The sequence below is a fragment of the Coregonus lavaretus genome (genome assembly GCF_964263955.1).
Source record: "Coregonus lavaretus genome assembly, chromosome: 22".
NCBI lineage: Eukaryota > Metazoa > Chordata > Actinopteri > Salmoniformes > Salmonidae > Coregonus > Coregonus lavaretus.
Genome location: NC_140009.1, coordinates 38,655,852 through 38,679,156, shown reverse-complemented (window position 1 = coordinate 38,679,156; position 23,305 = coordinate 38,655,852). Strand labels below are relative to the sequence as shown.

Sequence of the window (23,305 nt, the reverse complement as noted above, 5' to 3'; positions counted from 1 at the left end):
TGGCCTAGTCAAAGCCCAGACCTCAATCCAATTGAGAATCTGTGGTATGACTTAAAGATTGCTGTACACCAGCAGAACCCATCCAACTTGAAGGAGCTGGAGCAATTTTGCCTTGAAGAATGGGCAAAAATCCCAGTGTAAATCAAATGATACAACCCCCCCCCAAAAATCAATTTTAATTCCAGGTTGTAAGGCAACAAAATAGTAAAAATGCCAAGGGGGGTGAATACTTTCGCAAGCCACTGTATTGGTCCACACCATCTACTCAAAACTAAAACTAACAAACCTTGGTTGATTCTATCCAGTCTTTACATACACCATATTATATTCCTCCATCTTCCTCTGTGCTTTCAAACACATAACATAACATTGCTGCCTGAATATTTGTGAGAATAACGGTCCTCTGTTAAGCTTAACATATGCGAGTGCAATTATGTATTTTTGTGTTAATGTAGCTCAACACATATGCCTTGATTAGAAATGGTCCATAATATGACATCTTGATATCACTGCAGGGAAAGCCTACTTTAATCGAAACCCTGGCGGCACAGTGAAATGTTTTTAGTGCAAATATATAGTATAATACATTTAAATACACAGAGAATGTAACAAAATTAAAATGTACAGTCAGAAGTCAAAAGAAAAGTGTTACAGTGATAAAGATGATAAAGCGTTGGTCTGTTGGTAAAGCGTGGACACTTGGGACATGGGGGGATGTCTTGGGCTGTAGAGGCTCCGTAGCAGACAAAAGTAATCCTTTAACCTCTCGTTACAGAGGTGTGTGCCCATTGTGTCGTACTGAGTGTGTGAATGTGTGGGGGAATCGATAAGACATGGAAAAGTATGGTACATGTCGAGTTGAAGGAGGGATTGCAAGATGTAGGCGGCTCTTGACGGCTTTATTGACTGGACTCTGGAGCTCAAATCGTGACGTAGTGCTGTCTGAGTTTCCCCAAGAGGAACTCGTGGGTTAAATTGTGTCTTGTGATTATTCCCACAATCTGAAAGAGAAGGTACAGGGAGCGACATCATGGAGCAAATTGCTTCCTCCACTCTAAAAAGACTCAAAAATATTGAATTAGCTACAGTAGTTAGCTACTGAGCAATTTCTCTGCTTAGTGCTTCTAAGCAAAAGCAAATTATATCTTATTTTGACAGTTTGACAGTAAAAATAAGTGGCATTAGTCCCTTGAAGCTGCATGTCTGTCAGAGTGTTGATTATTCATGCAGGTTTAGAATGGAACAATATGGACCTTTAATACATACTGCATCAAGTACATAAAATGAGTATTTTGACAGGGCCAGTTTTTATGTTATTAAAATGTCACCATTAATAAGCATTAAGGCTATAGTGGCCAACACAGCTTGGTGTGTCAGTCTTTATGATGGACAGACAGAGACATGTTGTAATTTGAAACAGTTCTTATTATAATTCCACATCTGGGAATTATTGAATCCTAAGAAAAATGACTGAAATGGGAGGGACTACCTGAACTTGTCAATAAGAAATGTTCATTTTCCATTTCCGTTGCAAAAAGTTTTGCTATGGCGTGCCCTAATGCAGTGTTTTTGAATCCTGGTCCTGGGGACGCAAAGGGGTGGACATTTTTGTTTTTGCCCTAGCACTACACACCTGATTCTACTAATCAAAAGTTTGATGAGTTGATTAGTGGAATCAGGTGTGTAGCACTAGGGCAAAAACAAAGGACCAGGAATTTAGAAACACTGCCCTACTGAATATGACCCAGGCCACAGAGAGGAAACAGAAAGTTAAGGAGTGGGAATTTTAACCCCTTACGGTGCGACTCACCTCTCCTACTGCGTTGACCACAGGCAGGTGTCGAAGGCCCATGGTCCTGAACAGGTTAAACACTTGGGACACGTGTGTGTTTGGGGACACCGTGTAGGGGGAAGGGTTCATGTACGAGGTGACGTCCTGAAAGTGAAAGAAGATTATCACTTACTACCACAAACATGTAACCAGGTAGTAACAACAAATAGCCTCAACACTTTTGAGGTAAATTGTTCCTTTTAGGTGACAAAGCATTTTTGGCACTGTACTGACTTCATAAAGAGATGTGTAAGTGCAGCAGTAGCTGTAGATGTGTGACTGGGTTGTACCACTATCACGTAGGGCTCTAAAGTGCGACCAATTTGGTGTGACCTATTTTGCTGTGGGACCTGGAATTTTTATTTGGGAGCACTGTGCTACCCCTCAAAAAATAATTTAAAAAAAAATATATATAATAACAATAATTGTTACAATGATAACGCTCCCTGTACCATTGTTTCCCGAGCTCAGATTCGTTAGCGTCATGCTTGCACCGCTAATACAGCGGAAACTGCTTGTTTACAACTCAAACAGTTGTATAGATCTGACACATATTCCAGGTGCAATGTTCTTTCTTCCTGTCACGGATGGGGTGCATTTTTTTCTTCATAAACCATGTAGCGGGCCGTTCTAAAACTACTAGCAGGCCACATTTGTTTTACACCTTGTTCAGTCATGTAGCTAGCTAGCTAACAACCTGGTAACTTTACCAGTATATCCAAACATGTATTTGTATCAATATTTTAGATTTTAAAAATAAACAGACTTATTTACAGGGTTATACATTAGTTTCTAGAGCACAAAATGTGCTTCAGAAGTAGCTATATTTCATATAGGCCAGGGGTATGCAACTACACTGAACAAAAATCTAAACATAACATGCAACAATTTCAAAGACTTTACTGAGTTAAAGTTCATAAATCAGTCAATTGAAATAAATAAATTAGGCCCTAATCTATGGATTCCACATGACTGGGAATACAGAGATGCATATGTTGGTCACAGCTACACTACATGGTCAAAAGTATGTGGACACCTGCTCATCAAACATCTCATTCCAAAAATATGGAGTTTGGCCCCCCTTTGCTACTATAACAGCCTCCACTCTTCTGGGAAGGCTTTCCACTAGATGTTGGAACATTGCTGCGGGGACTTGCTTCCATTCAGCCACAAGAGCATTAGTGAGGTCGGGCAATGATGTTAAGCGATTAGGCCTGGCTAGCAGTCGGCGTTCCAATTCAGCCCAAAGGTGTTCGAGGGTGTTGAGCTCAGGGCTCTGTGCAGGCCAGTCAAGTTCTTCCACACCGATCTCGACAAACCATTTCTGTATGGACCTGGCTTTGTGCACGGTGGCATTGTCATGCTGAAACAGGAAAGTGCCTTCCCCAAACTGTTGCCACAAAGTTGGAAGCACAGAATCGTCTAGAATGTCATTGTATGCTGTAGCGTTAAGATTTCCCTTCACTGGAACTAAGGGGCCTCCACCAAACTTTACAGTTGGTACTATGCATTGGGGCAGGTAGCGTTCTCCTGGCATCCGCCAGATGGTGAAACGTGATTCATCACTCCAGACAACGTGTTTCCACTGCACCAGAGTCCAATGGCGGTGAGCTTTACACCACTCCAGCCGACGCTTGGCATTGTGCATGGTGATCTAAGGCTTGTGTGCGGCTGCTCTGCCATGGAAACCCATTTCATGAAGCTCCCGATGAACAGTTCTTGTGCGGACGTTGCTTCCAGAGGCAGTTTGGAACTCGGTAGTGAGTGTTGCAACCGAGGACAGAAGACTTTTACGCGCTACGCGCTTCAGCACTCGGCAGTCCAGTTCTGTGAGCTTGTGTGGCCTACCACTTCGCGGCTGAAACGATCTTGCTCCTAGACGTTTCCACTTCAAAATAACAGCACTTACAGTTGACCGGGGCAGCTCTAGCAGGGCAGAAATATGACGAACTGACTTGTTGGAACGGTGACATCCTATGACGGTGCCACGTTGAAAGTCACTGAGCTCCTTAGTACAGGCCATTCTACTGTCAATGTAGATTACATGGCTATGTGCTCGATTTTATACACCTATCAGCAACGGGTGTGGCTGAAATAGCCGAATCCACTAATTTGAAGGCTGTTGATTATGGCCTGTGGAATGTTGTCCCACTCCTCTTCAATGTCTGTGCGAAGTTGCTGGATATTGGCTGGAACTGTAACACGCTGTCGTACACGTCGATCCAGTGCTTCCCAAACTCAATGGGTGACATCTCTGGTGATTATGCAGGCCATGGAAGAACTGGGACATTTTCAGCTTCCAGGAATTGTGTACAGATCCTTGCGACATAGGCCCATGCATTATCATGCTGAAACATGAGGTGAAGGTGATGGTGACGGATGAATGGCACGACAATGGGCCTCAGGATCTCGTCACGGTATCTCTGTACAATTGTGTTCGTTGTCCGTAGCTTATGCATGCCCATACCATAACCCCCACCGCCACCAAGGGCCACTCTGTTCACAACGTAAAAAAATTCCTCTGTAGAGATTGGAGAACCTTCCAGAAGGACAACCATCTCTGCAGCACTCCACCAATCAGGCCTTTATGGTAGAGTGGCCAGAAGGAAGCCACTCCTCAGTAAAAGGTACATGACAGCCCACTTGTAGTTTGCCTAAAAGCACCTAATAGACTCTCAGACCATGACAAACAAGATTCTCTGGTCTGATGAAACCAAGATTGAACTCTTTGGCCTGAATGCCAACTTCACGTCTGGAAGAAACCAGGCACCGCTCATCACCTGGCCAATACCATCCCTACGATGAAGCATGGTGGTGGCAGCGTCATGCTGTTGGGATGTTTTTTAGCGGCAGGGACTGGGAGACTAGTCAGGATCGAGGGAAAAATGAACGGAGCAAAGTACAGAGAGATCCTTGATGAAAACCTGCTCCAGAGCCCTCAGGACCGCAGACTGGGGCAAAGTCCGGTCACTGGCTGGGCCACTCAAGGACATTTAGAGACTTGTCCCGAAGCCACTGTCCTGTCCTTCCAACAGGACAGTGACCCTAAGCACACAGCCAAGACAACGCAGGAGTGGCTTCGGGACAAGTCTCTAAATGTCCTTGAGTGGCCCAGCCAGTGCCCGGACTTCAACCCGATCAAACATCTCTGGAGAAACCTGACAGAGCTTAAGAGGATCTGCAGAGAAGAAATGGGAGAAACTCCCCAAATACAGGTGTGCCAAGCTTGTAGCGTCATACCCAAGAAGACTAGAGGCTGTAATCGCTTGCAAAGGTGCTTCAACAAAGTACTGAGTAAAGGGTCTGAATACTTATGTAAATGTTATATTTCCGTTTTCTATTTTTAATACATTTGCTAAAATTTCTAGAAACCTGTTTTTGCTTTGTCATTATGGGGTATTGTGTTTAGATTGATAAGGAAAAATAAATACAAATTCATCAATTTTAGAATAAGGCTGTAATGTAACTAAATGTGGAAAAGTCAAGGGGTCTGAATACTTGCCGAATGCACTGTAGGTTATATCTCAATCTATTTTTAAAAATCGTATTTTCTGCTGCTCATAAATCTTATGTTGTGCTCCTAACTTTTTAAAGTTGGGAGCACCAGGGGAGCACCCTGATTGTAAGTGCAGCAGTAGCTGTAGATGTGTGATGAACTGGGTCGTACCACTATCATGCGGGGATTGAGAAGGGTCAAGTCTAGGTCGTGGATGTCTGGGAAACGGGGGTAGTCCTCCGTCATCTCAGCATACGACAGTCTCGGCTGCATTGCACTCTATGTGGACACAGACAGACAAATAAAAAGGTGCACAGACATACACAGACGACAACATGTGTAGAAACACTCTCTCCTACACACACTGACTAACTCCTGGGTCGTATTCATTAGTGCACAGAACACAGTAGCAAAACGTTTTGCAACGGAGAACGAAAACGAGAGTTCAGGTAGTTCCTTCATGTTTCAGTCCGTTTTATTCCATTTGTTGCCTAATGAATACGATGTGCAAGTGACATCGTCCTACGTCATACTTCCGGATCCTGTCCCCTAATCTTTTGATTGGGCTTGACGATTATATCATAGAATTAGTGAAAATCCGGTCATTTAAGATACATATAAAATTATATTTGTGTTTGTGGATTAACTTACTTCTGCCAGATGCCTTTTATGAAGTTGTTGCGCTCAAGACCCTTGTGCTACGTTTTTCCCATTGAATACCATTCAAAAAGGTTACAAAAGTTCAAAAACTACAAGGCTACTTCCTGGAAAATGACACGTCACTTTCATACCTCATACTAGGGCTGGGAATTGCTAGGGACCTCACGATACGATATTATCACAATACTTAGGTGCGATTCTTTATGTACCACGATTCTATATGTATTGCGATTTGATACTGCAAAAGATTCTATATGTATTGCGATTTGATACTGCAATTTTATTGTGATTCGATGTTCAAACAACTGGCTCACTACAGGTCTTACTACAGAGGCATGAGAAAACAAGTTTTAATAAGTCATAGAAATAAAATCGCTGATGGATAACAAACTATAGGATGAAAAATTCCGGAGTTTTGGCACAAGTACAGCCGATTAGCACTAGCTAACATTGACTCCACATTAAATATTAGATTCTCTTTGAGTCAGAGAATCGAATGCAAAAATAATATTGCGATGCTCTCCTGTATCGATATTTTCCCCCCATCACTAATGAATACGACCCTGTTGTCCAGTGGGTTGGGAGTTGGGCCACTGACCGACTGGTTCTCTGCGTAGCAGACACCGCGTATCAGCAGGTTGACCAGCTGAGAGCGCAGGATGATGCCGTGGAAGGTCAGAGGTCGGAAGCGCTCCTCCATGGTCCACTCTTCGCTAGGGGACTGGTCTGGGTACAGGTTAGGGTAGGGCACATGTCTAGAAACATACATAGTCACAGACACGTTAGAACAGCATTTTCTCCAAATAGAAACACCGGACTGACTCATTTGTGAACCTATCGATTACAATGTGTGCAATGTTTATTAATAGTTAATTTCAGAAGAAGGAGGGATGCAAAATCCAAATTTGACCCAAGTCAAAGTTACAGGGGATAGGATGGTTACATGGTTGGTGTTGTAAAAAATGGGATGTGGCCAACTCAGGTGTGAGAATTAAAGGTGTGCGTATGTGTGTGTGTGGGGCTCACCTTCTCTCCAGCATCTGCTGCAGCATGTCCTGGCCCTCCTCCATAGCGGGCACCACGGCCGCCAGCTGCTCGTCACACACGTTGCGCAGCTCACTGGACGGGTATGACTTCATGGACTGGCAGCGCCGCCGCTGCTCCCCGGCCCGCGTCAGCACGCTCGCTTTCTGAGGAGGAGGTGGGGGGAGAAGGCAGGGTTCCACACAGACTGTCTGTGCATTCCTGTTCCCTACATTCCCTAATGTAATTACTGACACTGCCCTAACATAGAAATAGATGTGATTTACACAGCCTTTTTATCAACAACAATACTACAAGGAGGGGCGGAAGGAAGGATAGACACCATTTTCCAATTATTGGAAACACGGCCGAATTAAGTGGCCAATATCGATATCCCTAGCCCATGCATTATACAGTATAACAGGGCTCTGACTACCCCTGGTGGCAGTTCATGGTATGGCAAGGGCACCTTCAGCAGAGGTGTATTCATTTGTCGCAGACTGTAGCAAAACGTTTGGCCTGATGCTCCAAACTCAAAACGTTTGGTAACGAAAACGAGAGTTTCTATTGGACAAATCCAGGTAGGTCCCTCCCAGTTTCGTTACGTTTGCTTCCTTTTGGTTCCTAGAGTAAACAGGCGAAACGTTTCGCTACGATCTGCAACTAATGCACACACCCCAGGACACAAATGTTAAGACAGAAATAGGTAAAGTAGAACAAACATCTCTGATGTGTAGAATAAAGAATCATGTGAGTTCTATTTATGACATTTCTATCTGCACGTTGCCCTGGCTCCTACCTTGAAGCGGATGTTGTTGCTGATGAGGATGTTGCCCTTCATGAACTCATGTTCGTTGTCCCTGTTCTCGGTGACCACAGGGAAGGCATGGTAGACGGTGGTGCGCAGGATGCTCACCAGGGACTGGATGCGCGTGTGGGGGTATACGTACGTCAGGTTGGGCTCCATGATGTCACTGGCAGTCAGTCTGGGGGATAAACAAGGGACACATATGTACCAGGGTTAGGGTCAGTCAATTCAGGAAGTAAAATTCAAATTCAATCATTGAAAAATGGGAATCTATTTTCAAGGTCTTGCCAAGAAACTGAAAAGGAGAAGCAATTATTTTCCATATTTAGTTCAAATTCGAATTGAACCCATCAGCAGACTACACAGTTGGTTAAAGTTTGAAAAGGGCCACATATATACAGAATATGTGTGTATACTGAAGAGAAATGTGTTAGTTGTAAGTTGGTTTGGATACAAGGGTCTGTTTAATGACCACTGATCTTTATTATCATAAATGTAGTATTATTTGCTTACTTGTCCATCTCCACCTCTGTCTCCCACTCCAGCAGTGGCACTCCTCTCAGATGAATGTGGATGTCATAGATGCCCTTATTGAAGAAATCCCCCGTCCACTTGGCCACCTGAGCATACGCACACACACACACACAATCCTGTAAGTACCAACACTGATGCAAGTGTACTAAATTGTGAATGTAAGTTCAAATCAATGAGGTGTACTTTACCATGAGGGTTATCATAATGGGCAAGCCGTAGGTGATCTCATTGGTCGATTCGATGAGAATGACAGTCAGGCTGATGGTCATCCGGACCACACCTCCCAGGAAGGCAGCTGCTCCAATCAGAGCAAAGGTCCCAGAATAGATGTCCATCCCCAGGTTGCTGTGGCAAAAGGACAGCCAAAGGAACCAATCAGGAAAAGCAGGATCAGTCGAAACAGTAAGTGTCAACATTAGCAACATTTGGAAAGGTTTTGTCAAAGGATGGGGGAGAAATCTCAACTTGACTTTCTAAAAGCGGTCAGTTTGATTTCGATATCTAAGGAAAGACTCTCAGGCTTAATAATAGAATTGTCCGCTCAAACTGCATTATTTTCTCATTCCTAAGACCACAACGAATCTATGAACTAACAACTGTAAATCAACATATTTATCATGTTTTGATAAGACAGTTTGCATTGTCTTTCAACAGGTGGCATTACACTCACACAAGTCACGCTATCTGAAGTGACAATGAACTGGCACCTACAGTCCAAAACGCCAAGAGAAACTACATTTTTAGCTAGGTTAACGATCTAACACTTGCATTACAAGGGCCCCAGTGTGGCACATGAAAGCAGTCATTACTTGCAGTTGAGTGGAACCCAGGAACTCAAAAGGCCTGAGTCTGACAAAGCAGAGTACGGAGGACAAGTGGGTCAAAGAGTGAGAGGAAAAACTCAGAGTGAGAAGCGCTGAGAGAAAGTGCCCAATCAGCAGATTCCCTCTCAGAGGCTATGTCAACTTTAAAAAGTAGCTTTGTTAGCATTATTTTACTTTCTAAGAGATACAAACTCCATGGGAAGTTACACTGCAGCTACACATTATATATATATAAAGTACTTTGCTGCTGGGAAAGTAGTTGAGAGATTTCCAAACCAACAGATTTCAAATCATATAAACCAGAGCCATATACAGTGCCTTCAGAAAGTATTCATACCCCTTGATTTATTCTACATTTTTTGTGTTGCAGCCTGAATTCAAAATGGATCTACACACAATACCCCATAATGACAAAGTGAAAATTAGTTTTTAGAAATGTTTGCAAATTTATTGAAAATGAAATACAGAAATATCTCATTCACAAATATTCAGACCCCTTTGCTATGACACTCCAAATTGAGCTCAGGTGCATCCAATTTCCTTTGAAATTTCTACATAAGGTTCCACATTTGACAGCGCATGTCAGAGCAGAAACTATACCATGAAATCCAAGGAACTGTCCGTAGATCTCTGAGATAGAACTGTGATGAAGCATACAGTGAGGGAAAAAAGTATTTGATCCCCTGCTGATTTTGTACGTTTGCCCACTGACAAAGACATGATCAGTCTATAATTTTAATGTTAGGTTTATTTGAACAGTGAGAGACAGAATAACAACAACAAAATCCAGAAAAACGCATGTCAAAAATTTTATAAATTGATTTGCATTTTAATGAGGGAAATAATTATTTGACCCCTCTGCAAAACATGACTTAGTACTTGGTGGCAAAACCCTTGTTGGCAATCACAGAGGTCAGTTTCTTGTAGTTGGCCACCAGGTTTGCACACATCTCAGGAGGGATTTTGTCCCACTCCTCTTTGCAGATCTTCTCCAAGTCATTAAGGTTTTCGAGCCTGACGTTTGGCAACTCGAAACCTCAGCTCCCTCCACAGATTTTCTATGGGATTAAGGTCTGGAGACTGACTAGGCCACGCCAGGACCTTAATGTGCTTCTTTTTGAGCCACTCCTTTGTTGCCTTCGCCGTGTGTTTTGGGTCATTGTCATGCTGGAATACCCATCCACGACCCATTTTCAATGCCCTGGCTGAGGGAATGAGGTTCTCACCCAAGATTTGACGGTACATGGCGCCGTCCATCGTCCCTTTGATGCGGTGAAGTTGTCCTGTCCCATTAGCAGAAAAACACCCCCAAAGCATAATGTTTCCACCTCCATGCTTGACGGTGGGGATGGTGTTCTTGGGGTCATAGGCAGCATTCCTCCTCCTCCAAACACGGCGAGTTGAGTTGATGCCAAAGAGCTCCATTTTGGTCTCATCTGACCACAACACTTTCATCCAGTTCTCCTCTGAATCATTGGCAAACTTCAGACGGGCCTGTATATGTGCTTTCTTGAGCAGGGGGACCTTGCGGGCGCTGCAGGATTTCAGTCCTTCACGGCGTAGTGTGTTACCAATTGTTTTCTTGGTGACTATGGTCCCAGCTGCCTTGAGATCATTGACAAGATCCTCCCGTGTAGTTCTGGGCTGATTCCTCACTGTTCTCATGATCATTGCAACTCCACGAGGTGAGATCTTGCATGGAGCCCCAGGCCGAGGGAGATTGACAGTTATTTTGGGTTTCTTCCATTTGTGAATAATCGCACCAACTGTTGTCACCTTCTCACCAAGCTGCTTAGCGATGGTCTTGTAGCCCATTCCAGCCTTGTGTAGGTCTACAATCTTGTCCCTGACATCCTTGGAGAGCTCTTTGGTCTTGGCCATGGTGGAGAGTTTAAGGGTGTGCTCCTAATCTCAGCTCGTTACCTGTATAAAAGACACCTGGGAGCCAGAACTCTTTCTGATTGAGAGGGGGTCAAATACTTATTTCCCTCATTAAAATGGAAATCAATTTATAACATTTCTGACATACGTTTTTCTGGATTTTTTTGTTGTTATTCTGTCTCTCACAGTACTTTTTTCCCTCACTGTATATATGTGAAAGGGTATAAAACAACTTCTAGAGTGTTAAACATTCCAAGTGCACAGTGGTCTCAATCAATGGAAAATAGAACAAATATGGAACTACCCAGACTACGCCTAGAGCTGGCCGTTCGACCAAACTGAGCAACCGGGCAAGAAGGACCTTGAGATGGGGAGGGGCTTTAGCAGGGGAATTAGTGGAGAACAATTGGAGGGTTACTTAGTAGCAATGCAAATATCATGGTACAGCTATATGGACAGTCAATCACTATGGCATTTTATATTGGTAAATTTACATACAGTGCTATGAAAAAGTATTTGCCCCCTTTCAAATTGTCTCTACTTTTGCATATTTGTGATACTGAATGTTATCAGATCTTCAACCAAAACCTAACATTAGATAAAGGGAACATAAGTGAACAAATAACAACAATTACATATTTATTTTATTTATTTCATAAACAAAGTTATGCAACACCCAATTCCCCTGTGTGAAAAAGTAATTGCCCCCTTACACTCAATAACTGGTTGTGCCACCTTTAGCTGCAATGACTCCAACCAAATGCTTCCTGTAGTTGTTGATCAGTCTCTCACGTTGCTGTGGAGGAATTTTGGCCCACTCTTCCATGCAGAACTGCTTTAACTCAGTGACGTGTGGGTTTTCAAGCATGAACTGCTCATTTCAAGTCCTGCCACAACATCTCAATTGGGATTAGGTCTGGACTTTGACTAGACCATTCCAAAACTTCCAATTTGTTGCTTTTTAGCAATTTTCATGTAGACTTGATTGTGTGTTTTGGATCATTGTCTTGCTGCATGACCCAGCTGCGCTTCAGCTCACAGACGGATGGTCTGACATTCTCCTGTAGAATTCTCTGATACAGAGCAAAATTCATGGTTCCTTCTATTAAGGCAAGTCGTCCAGGTCCTGAGGCAGCAAAGCATCCCCAAACTATCACACCACCACCACCATGCTTGACCTTTGGTATGCTTACTGTGGAATGCAGTGTTTGGTTTTCGCGAGGGGAGGATGGATGGGGCCATGTATCGCGAGATCTTGGCCAACAACCTCCTTCCCTCAGTAAGAGCATTGAAGATGGGTCGTGGCTGGGTCTTCCAGCATGACAACGACCCGAAACACACAGCTAGGGCAACTAAGGAGTGGCTCCGTAAGAAGCATCTCAAGTCCTGGAGTGGCCTAACCAGTCTCCAGACCTGAACCCAATAGAAAATCTTTGGAGGGAGCTGAAAGTCCGTATTGCCCAGCGACACCCCCGAAACCTAAAAAATAAAAAATAAATAAAGGATCTTGGTCAGGGAGGTGACCAAGAACACAATGACCACTGACAGAACTACAGAGTTCCTTGGCTGAGATGGGAGAACCTGTCAGAATGACAAATGTCTCTACAGCACTTCACCAATCTGGGCTTTATGGGAGAATGGCCAGACGGAAGCCACTCCTGAGAAAAAGGCACATGACAGCACGCCTGGAGTTTTCAAAAAGGCACGTGAAAGACAGAGCATAAGGCAAAAATATTCTGTGGTCTGATGAGACAAAAATGTTACTCTTTGGCCTGAATGCAAAGAGCTATGTCTGGAGAAAACCAGGCATAGCTCATCACCCGTCTAACACCATCCCTACCGTGAAGCATTGTGGTGGCAGCATCATGTTATGGGGATGCTTTTCAGCGGCAGGGACTGGGAGACTGGTAAGGATAGAGGGAACAAACAAATCCTTGATGAGAACCTGCTACAGAGGGCAAACGACCTTAGACTGGGGCAAAGATGTATGTTCCAACAGGACAACGACCCAAAGCATACAGCCAAAGCAACGCTGGAATGGCTTCAGAACAAGAATGTGAAAGTCCTTGAGTGGCCCAGCTAAAGCCCATACTTGAATCCCATTGAAAATCTGTGGAAAGACTTGAAGATTGCTGTTCACCGCTGCTCCCCATCTAACTTAACAGAGCTTGAGAAAATCTGCAATGAAAAATGGGAGAAAATCCCCCAAACCAGATCTGCAAAACTGATACAGACATACCCAAGACGACTCAAAACTGTAATCGCCGCCAAAGGTGCTTCTACGCAGGAGTGTGAATACTTATGTAAATTAAATATTTCATTTTCACTTCGTCATTATGGGGTATTGTGTGTAGATGGGTGAGAAAAATATATATAACACAACAAAATGTGGGTCAAGGGGTATGAATACTTTCTGAAGGCACCGTAGCTGCCTTCGGAAAGTATTCAGACCCCATTGACTTTTTCCACATTTTGTTACCTTACAGCCTTATTCTAAAATGGATTATATAAATAAAAAATCCTCAGCAATCTACACACAATACCCCATAATGACAAAGCGAAAACAGGTTTAGAAATGTTTGCTAACTTATTAAAAATATAAAACAGAAATACCTTATTTACATAAATATTCAGACCCTTTGCTATGAGACTCCTAATTGAGCTCAGGTGCATCCTGTTTCCATTGATCATCCTTGAGATGTTTCTACAACTTGATTGGAGTCCACCTGTGGTAAATTCAATTGATTGGACATGATTTGGAAAGGCACACAGTTGACAGTGCATGTCAGAGCAAAAACCAAGCCATGCGGTCGAAGGAATTGTCCGTAGAGCTCCGAAACAGGATTGTGTCAAGGCACAGATATGGGGAAGGGTACCAAAAAATTTCTGCAGCATTGAAGGTCCCCAAGAACACAGTGACAGAAGGGCCTCGTTCAGGGCCGTGACCAAGAACCCGATGGTCACTGACAGAGCTCTAGAGTTCCTCTGTGGAGATGGGCGAACCTTCCAGAAGGACAACCATCTCTGCAGCACTCCACCAATCAGGCCTTTATGGTAGAGTGGCCAGACGGAAGCCACTCCTCAGTAAAAGGCACGACAGCCCGCTTGAAGTTTGCCAAAAGGCACCTAAAGACTCTCAGACCATGAGAAACAAGATTGAATTCTATGGCCTGAATGCCAAGCGTCACGTATGGAGGAAACCTGGCACCATCCCTACGGTGAAGCATGGTGGTGGCAGAATCATGCTTTGGGGATGTTTTTCAGCGGCAGGGACTGGGAAACTAGCCAGGATCGAGGGAAAGATGAACAGAGCAAAGTACAGAGAGATCATTGATGAAAACCTGCTCCAGAGCGCTCAGGACCGCAGACTGGGGCAAAGGTTCACCTTCCATCAGGACAACGACCCTAAGCACACAGCAAAGACAACGCAGGAGGGGCTTCGGGACAAGTCTCTGAATGTCCTTGAGTGGCCCAGCCAGAGCCCAGACTTGAACTCGATCTAACATCTCTGGAGGGACCTGAAAATAGCTGTGCAGCAACGCTCCCATCCAACCTGACAGAGCTTGAGAGGATCTGCAGAGAAGAATGGGAGAAACTCCCCAACCAGTAATCAGAGGGATTTTTGCCCATTCCTCCTTACAGAACTCAGACAATTGAGTGAGGTTTGAGGGGTGTCTGGCATGAACTGCCTGCTTCAGGTCCTGCCACAGCATCTCGATAGGAGGAGACTTTGACTTGGCCAATCCAAAACACAAATCTTCTTTCTCCCGAGCCATTATTTGGTAGATTTGCTTGAATGCTTTGGGTTGCTGTCTTGTTGGAAGACCGATTTTCGGCCCAGCTTTAGCTCCTTGACTGATGGCCTGACGTTCTGTTCAAGAATCTCCTGGTATACCTCAGAATTCATGGTTCCCTTAATGATGTGGAGTCGTCCAGGTCCAGAGGAAAAGCAGCCCCAGATCTTGACATTCCCACCACCACGCTTGACTGTTGGGATAAGGTTATTTTTGTGGTAGGAAGTGTTTGGTTTACCATACCGGTGTTGACTGTGACCAAAAAGGTGAATTTTGGACTCATCGGTCCAGAGAATGGACTTCCAGAAACCTTCAGGTTTGTCCACGTTTGTCCAGGTGGTCTCTGGCAAAGTTAAGACAGGCAGTTTGGTTCTTTTTTGACAGCAGAGGCTTCTTCCTAGCAACCCTCCCATGAATGGCATTTCGATTCAGTGTTCTTCTTATTGTTGATTTTATAGCCTTCCCCAGACTGATGTACTCTCACTACCCTCGTCCTGATGTCCTCTGAGATCTCCTTTCCTCTCGCCATGGTGTGCTTTGCATTCACCTGGATGGGCAACACCAAACTGACCAGGTTTCTTATCTCTATTTATCAGTCCCGCCCAAACTCTTTCCTAACGATCTCTCCTTTGATTGGTTCATTTGGTAGCTAATTATTTACCCACCTAATTCTACTTACCTACTTGATTTAACCAATGCAACTTGGGGTTCACTTATTTTTGCACCTGCACCAATTCCTTTTTAATTTTGTTTTTCTACTACAAGCATGATTTCCTCTACACCAACATATGCTATTGGTAAATATAAACCTGTTATGTCAGATCAAAAAGACTGGTTCTGATTAAATTAAGATTTCATGGTAAAAACTTACTAAATCTGTAATTGCACAAGGGGTTCACTTACTTTCACGCAGCACTGTATATAAACTCAGCAAAAAAAGAAACGTCCCTTTTTCAGGACCTTGTCTTTCAAAGATAATTTGTAAAAATCCAAATAACTTCACAGATCTTCATTGTAAAGGGTTTAAACACTGTTTCCCATGCTTGTTCAATGAACCATAAACAATTAATGAACACACACCTGTGGAACGGTCGTTAAGACACTAACAGCTTACAGACGGTAGGCAATTAAGGTCACAGTTATGAAAACTTAGGACACAAAAGAGGCCTTTCTACTGACTCTGAAAAACACCAAAAGAAAGATGCCCAGGGTCCCTGCTCATCTGCGTGAACGTGCCATAGGCATGCTGCAAGGAGGCATGAGGACTGCAGATGTGGCCAGGGCAATTATTGCAATGTCCATACTGTGAGATGCCTAAGACAGCGCTACAGGGAGACAGGACGGACAGATGATCGCCCTCGCAGTGGCAGACTACGTGTAACAACACCTGCACAGGATTGGTACATCCGAACATCACACTTGCGGGACAGGTATAGGATGGCAACAACTGCCCGAGTTACACCAGGAACGCACAATCCCTCCATCAGTGCTCAGACTGTCCGCAATAGGCTGAGAGAGGCTGGACTGAGGGATTGTAGGCCTGTTGTAAGGCAGGTCCTCACCAGACATCACAGGCAACAACGTTGCCTATGGGCACAAACCCACCGTCGCTGGACCAGACAGGACTGGCAAAAAGTGCTCTTCACTGATGAGTCACGGTTTTGTCTCACCAGGGGTGATGATCGGATTCGCGTTTATCGTCGAAGGAATGAGCGCTACACCGAGGCCTGTACTCTGGAGCGGGATCAATTTGGAGGTGGAGGGTCCGTCATGGTCTGGGGCGGTGTGTCACAGCATCATCGGACTGAGCTTGTTGTCATTGCAGGCAATCTCAACGCTGTGCGTTACAGGGAATACATCCTCCTCCCTCATGTGGTACCCTTCCTGCAGGCTCATCCTGACATGACCCTCCAGCATGACAATGCCACCAGCCATACTGCTCGTTCTGTGCGTGATTTCCTGCAAGACAGGAATGTCAGTGTTCTGCCATGGCCAGCGAAGAGCCCGGATCTCAATCCCATTGAGCACGTCTGGGACCTGTTGGATCGGAGGGTGAGGGCTAGGGCCAGAAATGTCCGGGAACTTGCAGGTGCCTTGGTGGAAGAGTGGGGTAACATCTCACAACAAGAACTGGCTAATCTGGTGCAGTCCATGAGGAGGAGATGCACTGCAGTACTTAATGCAGCTGGTGGCCACACCAGATACTGACTGTTACTTTTGATTTTGACCCACCCTTTGTTCAGGGACACATTATTCAATTTCTGTTAGTCACATGTCTGTGGAACTTGTTCAGTTTATGTCTCTGTTGTTGAATCTTGTTATGTTCATACAAATATGTTAAGTTTGCTGAAAATAAACCCAGTTTATATCTACAGTACCAGTCAAAAGTCTGGACACACCTACTCATTCCAGGATTTATTTTTACTATTTTCTACATTGTAGAAATAACACACATGGAATCATGTAGTAACCAAACATTTTAAACAAATCAAAATATATTTTATACTTGAGATTCTTCAAAGTAGCCACCCTTTGCCTTGATGACAGCTTTGAATGAATGACTCTGATATACACCATTACCATTCCTGGACATTTTGTTTTGAGACAGCTTACGTATTTGAGTACTGACTATGAGAACGTTGGCATTTCTGGAAAAATTGTTATAACAAGAACGTCGGCCTAACAATTTGCGTACATTAGAATATGCCTAACATTTTGAGAACATTTGATTATGAGAACGTTGGCCTAACATTGAGAACATTATCAAAACGTTGGTCTTACATTTTGAGGAGGTTGGCCACCAGGCGTCCGAAAGCGGCACCACAGAGCAGCGAGGGCACAAAGAGGCCGCTGGGCACCGACACGCCGTACGTCCAGCATGCCAACAGGAAGTACAACACAAAGAACACCATCAGTGTCACAGGGCTGAACGTACCTACAGAGACAGACAGGAAACACAGGAAATCACACAGTAAGGCTGCGTTTACACAGGCAGTCCAACTCTGCTCTTTCTTCCACTAATTGGTCTTTTGACCAATCACATCAGATCTTTTTCAGAGCTGGCCACAGAGGTGTTCATTATGTTCTGTTTAATGATTGACTAAAGTGTAGCCATTACCATAACACTAACATGTATTTCGGTGTGTATGTGTATAGGGAGTGAGACTAGTGGCCATGTTCAAAGAAAACACAGATTAAGCCTAGTCCTGGAACTAAGAAGTGCTTTACATATTATCAATATACACAGATTATTAATTGAGCATGCTGTTTAGTACAGGCATGGGATCAGTTTTGCCCTTAAAATCAGGTGGGAGCCTGTCCATAATCTTATTCATCATTATTTAAAAGGCTAAACTGATCCTAGAACAGCCCTTGTCTCACCGTCCTGGTGGAAGAGCTGGTGGATGGCCACCTCCTGAGGGTTGAAGAACAGAGTGGCCATGTCGTTGTACGTCTTGTTGGGGCAGAAGAACTGGCGGATGGTAGAGTTGATGACGTCTTCGTTGAGGGACACCTAGATAAAGCACCATATCACATATTTTACCATTGTAACAAAACCATTGGATGTGAGTATGTTTCTAACTTTAGTTACATGTATGCACTGTATACATGATGTCTGTCCGATGTGGGACGCGTTCAAAATGTGAAACTCCACTTCTGAAGGACTTGAGTGTACACTAGACTAGAGAGGCCTGGGGAAACAGTTTTGGAATAGAATGTCAATGCCACTTCACTTCATTCAACTCAGGCGGCCAATCAGAGAGGTCAGAGAGGCAACAGAAAACTTTTTAAGGATGGCTTTAGTATGAATATAGGTTGTTTTATGGGCTTGTTATGTTTCAATATGCTTTTCGTGCATATTGATTATGACGTCGTTTTACGGCTGTTCTTATCTTATTTATATATGTGGTCCTCTGTAGCTCAGCTGGTAGAGCACGGCGCTTGTAACGCCAAGGTAGTGGGTTCGATCCCCGGGACCACCCATACACAAAAAAAAAATTATGCACGCATGACTAAGTCGCTTTGGATAAAAGCGTCTGCTAAATGGCATATTATTATTATTATTATTATTATTATATATGCTTCACTTTTTTATAAAGTTGAGCTTTGCCAAACGTACCTGAGCTGTAGTTTTGTTGTTGGTGATTGTGGAGGCCAAGTCGCGACATTCACCCAACGTCATGGATGCCACGAAGATCACCACCGTGGTCACCATGGCGACCAGCAAACTCTCTAGAACCCTAGCCAGGGACCAGACAAAGAACATGAGATGAAACACAAATCACTGTAAACCCTTTGAGAAATATGCCTCTCCACTTTGATGGGGAAGTTAAATATATTGATAATTTGAAACAAACATTTTCAATATGTTAATTTGAAACAAAGCATTGCAGCAACGCAACTGTCACTACAATGAAGTGTATATGTATGTGTGTGTGTACATATCTCTCCTAGCAGGTACCTGACAAACTTGGCCTTGGGGTGGACGTGTCTCATGCGGTACTTGGCCAGCCTCTTGTTGATGCAGTTAAAGAAGGCCCCCAGCAGCCCTCCCACCACCCCCATCAGGACAAAGAAGGCCAGGTCCACCGCCGTCCACAGGTGGCACTTCTTATCCCCGTCTGAACACTGTGGGAGAGGGATGGACACCCATGGAGATATAGAACTCAAGTTGCTAAACCATTATATGCACACACAGACCCACATACATAAACACTTTACACACACCTCCACAACATGAAAAACCGTGAATGTGAATAAGTGGGAATGAGTGCTTGTACCTTGAACTCTCCAAAGTTGAGCAGGCCGGGGAGCTGGAACGAGCCCCATTTGTTGTAGTTGATCCCTGAGCGGAAGAAGTTGAGGGTGAACGTAGCCGACATGGAGCAGAAGAGCTGGGGGGGTAGACAGGAAGAGAGTGGTACCTCAGACCAGGCTGACTGACAATGACAGAAAAACAGCCTGCGTGTGTTTGCATGCGTGTCTCTGTCTGTGACCTTTGACCTACCACTTTCCAGGTGAGTGCCTGGTTCCAGAACGAGGAGCCCTCCTCCAGGCTGAAGAGGGTGCCCCCTATTGGTGCCCCAAACGCAGCCGCCACCCCAGCCGCCGCCCCCGCCGACACAAAGTCCCGCTTGTCCCTGAAATCAAGATTAAGCACAGAGATTTAACTTACAATGATGAACTACTGCACTATTAGAACTTCAGAGTAGTAGAGTGTGCTACTGTACCTGTCACTGCGGAAGTAGGGGAAGTCAAAGTTGATCTTTTTGAAAGTGATGCTCTGAAACTGAGGGAGTCCGGCTCCCACGATGGCTCCACTGTGGATCATTGGGCCCTCCTTCCCCACAAACAGACCTGAGGGATCAAACACTTAGAGGCGGAACAGACGCATTGCCACTGGATTCCTTTTAGTTAAATCCTATAATGTTTGCATCTGTTGGAAAGTCAGGGGTCGTATTCATTAGTGCACACTGTAGCAAAATGTTTTGAAACGGAAAGCGAAATAACTATTGGACAAGTTCAGGTAGTCCCTTTCTGTTTCAGTTTTCTTCTGTTTGGTGCCTAGTGAATACGACCTTGTTCCATCTATTTTGTAGTACCTCCGGCTACGGTGAAGAGGACTCCAATAGCCTTGCAGAGTAAAGTCCGTAGCCGGACTATTCCAGGTATTTTCACTCCGTTCAGGTAGCTCTTGATCTCAGGGATTCCCGAGCCTGCAGCTACAGGCTAAAGAACACACGACAGGGACGTTCAGTAGGAGTTGGGACAATTCTGATATGATACCACCAGACAAGCAAAGAAAACCAAAATAACTATCCAACAGGTGTAAAGAAGCGGTTTTGATAATAAACCGTCAAAGCGTATTGTCAAAGGGATTATGAGCATGCTCATTACTTCTGAAAATGAGGGTATGGTCAGTACAGGCAGGTAGGCAGTACAGTAGACTCCTGACAAGTGCACTTCAGATAAGCGCAAACTCCATTGAAGTGCAAAGGAGTCCCTTTTTAATTGCTCCTGATAACTGCATGCCATCGCGACAGTCCCAAGCGACAGTCAGGAGTCGACTTTAATAGCATAACAATAGCATGTAAGGACATAATAGCATGTTAGGACATGTTAGGTATTTGTGTAGAGCGGCTTTACCTCGATGAGGACCAACATACTGGCGATGAAGATGAAGGTCATGTTGAAGGCCAGCAGCTCAAGAAGCGACAGAGCCAGGCAGCCTTTCTCACTGCACTCCTCCACAGCTAGCACACACTGGCTAAGGAAAAGCACTGTCTGCCACACAACACCTCACTGCTCTCAACTAATACAATATGTTGATTTTCAATGTTCAACATCAGAAAGACATTATCAATTAGGGATAGATGTTTTTGAGTGAAATATTCCATCTTCAAAAAAAGATACATTTTCCCACCAAGTTGAATTTGAGCTGAGTGAAAAGGCGTACAAAAAAGTCCACAAAAACACCCACCTGAAACAAAAGACAATGGTGTTAATAAGAGTTTAATTTGCATTTTTTTCAAAGCATGCAGACATTTGTTAGAAGCACCTGCACATCATCCATACCTTCCACATACATTATTTCCAGAGAATGTACAGAGGGTCATTGTTTATCGCTAACATACCGGTATGTAAGTCAACCAAAAATCTGAATGTCTGATTTTACATGCAGCATAGAACATGATTGCATTTACCAGGCCTACTGAAACTCCAATGGCAAACACCAGCATCCACCTCACAGCTTCATACTTTTTGGCTCTCTAATGTGTGATAGAAGAACCCATGTTAGAAGAGATGGAAGTATAGACAGAACAATTGCAATATGCAGTTTGTGGAAATGAAAATATGTGATTTTCAGAGGCTGTAAAAAAACAAAAAACAAAAGGCATTCTAGTGTAGTTGGTGGTCTCACCACATACTTAATGACTTAGTAACGACTTTGTAACTAACTCAAAATGTAGGCCTACTTATCACAATACCAACACCACAGTTCATTTCTTAGTATACCTTATTGTTCATCCCCTCCAGAACCTCGACATATGGTTCATTGATGCACCTGTCATAATCCAGGCTCTGCCAAAAGATAGAGAACCATTGGGAGAGGAGTCAGTGTGTTTTCCATTGAATTTATTCTGTAGTTTATAGTCAAGAGCTACACTGATTCTCATTTGGGTGTGTCTATTTTCCCTTCATTCATATGGAGTTAGACATCTTGATCTGCTTCAAGGGGATTTTCTCACCTCATAATCTTTCCTTGGAAGGATCTCATCCTCTTCATCTTGAGTTTCCCCAAGAATAGTCTGGAAATTAGAAGAATGTGACACTGCCATTGTGCATGAAGAATAAAAAAAACAACGACACAAAACGACTCTCAGCCTGACAAATAAGGTTGTGCAGTGCACCTTTCCAGTCGTCATCAAAATATAACTGGCACTTGCTACACCTAGTACTATATGACACACACAATAACCCCAACAAAAGAGCAAGCCGTTGGCTGAAGTTTCTTCCTGAGTCATCATGCAAGGCTGTGAATAGCTTGAGGGAAATAAATAGCTAGATGCTAGCTCTCTTTCAACATACACTTCCTCGACAATTAATGCCCCCTTGTCAAACAGTCCAATATGGTGTTTGACAAGAGCCTCTATTAAACAATGCACATCATGCATAAATAAATGGCATAGGTCGTGCTTGGCAAGTATCAAGCCAGTGTCACAGATAAAACAAGGAGGGTTCGTTATAAAAAATATTTGCTAGCGTAGTGCCAGTGGCTACTAGTTAGCATATTACTTGCTCACCACTGTCAGCTAGCTGTCATGTTGTTAGTTTGAATCACAGTACACATTTCCCCAAAACATTTATTTAGCCTATATTGCTACCCGAGAGCTATATACTGTAACATAGTCGAACTCAATATTTATTTATTTATCAAACTATTGTGCAATATAGTTAGCTAGCTAAGTTAGCATTGAGAGATGTCCATACATCAAAACAGAACAGGGTGGAGCTTTCTCCAGCCAGGGTGAAGTCAGGACACAAGCTCAGTTTTCCTTGGAAAACTCACACACAATATTTTGCACATTGATGCAATTCTACACATTATGCGAATTCTCTCTTACCAGTTCCTCGGGTGTTCGGGTCTCTTCATCCGTGCAGCAGCAGTGACAACATAAGCAATTCCCACAGCACGCCATCTTCGTTGTTGCCTCTTCAGCACCACCACTTCCCACATTGGCCGTGTTCGAGTGGATCAAAACCGCATGGATGATGGGTAAATTGTGACTGACTGATCTACAAATCATAGTGAGTCGCAATTTATACTGCAAGGTGACTTGTAGAACAGTCAGTCAGCAGTCGTATTGATGCTCTCGAACACGGCCAATGTCATGTGACGAACAAAGACGCGGTAGTTTACGCAAAAGTATCAAAACTGGGTGTAGTTTATGC

At 43.9% G+C, this 23,305-nt stretch overlaps 1 protein-coding gene across 1 annotated transcript; it reads right to left on the bottom strand.

Annotated features, from left to right (window-relative positions):
- Positions 1-511: 511 nt before the first annotated feature.
- LOC311149816 (H(+)/Cl(-) exchange transporter 6-like) lies at positions 512-23,085 on the bottom strand. Its single transcript, XM_084187041.1, has 22 exons — positions 22,978-23,085; positions 22,102-22,161; positions 21,869-21,934; positions 21,556-21,621; positions 21,266-21,332; positions 20,999-21,105; positions 20,455-20,581; positions 20,083-20,209; positions 19,860-19,992; positions 19,633-19,746; positions 19,314-19,480; positions 18,972-19,092; positions 18,233-18,365; positions 17,633-17,786; positions 8,541-8,697; positions 8,332-8,438; positions 7,810-7,996; positions 7,014-7,177; positions 6,586-6,742; positions 5,499-5,606; positions 1,811-1,936; positions 512-1,001 (listed from the first exon to the last, which is right to left on the bottom strand). The coding sequence occupies exons 1-22, from the start codon at positions 23,050-23,052 to the stop codon at positions 921-923; spliced, it is 2,604 nt and encodes an 867-aa protein (XP_084043167.1). The 5' UTR covers positions 23,053-23,085; the 3' UTR covers positions 512-920.
- Between the last annotated feature and the right edge of the window lie 220 nt (positions 23,086-23,305).

Bases quoted from the DNA above. Each gene is read 5' to 3' on its own strand.
- LOC311149816 (XM_084187041.1), bottom strand. From the start codon at position 23,052: ATGGCGTGCTGTGGGAATTGCTTATGTTGTCACTGCTGCTGCACGGAT. The intron at 19,093-19,313 runs GTACCTGCTAGG...GTCCCTGGCTAG, and splicing joins CCCAAGGCCAAGTTTGTCAG to GGTTCTAGAGAGTTTGCTGG. The intron at 8,698-17,632 runs GTAAGACCAACG...CTTTTGCCACAG, and splicing joins GTGGCCAACCTCCTCAAAAT to CAACCTGGGGATGGACATCT.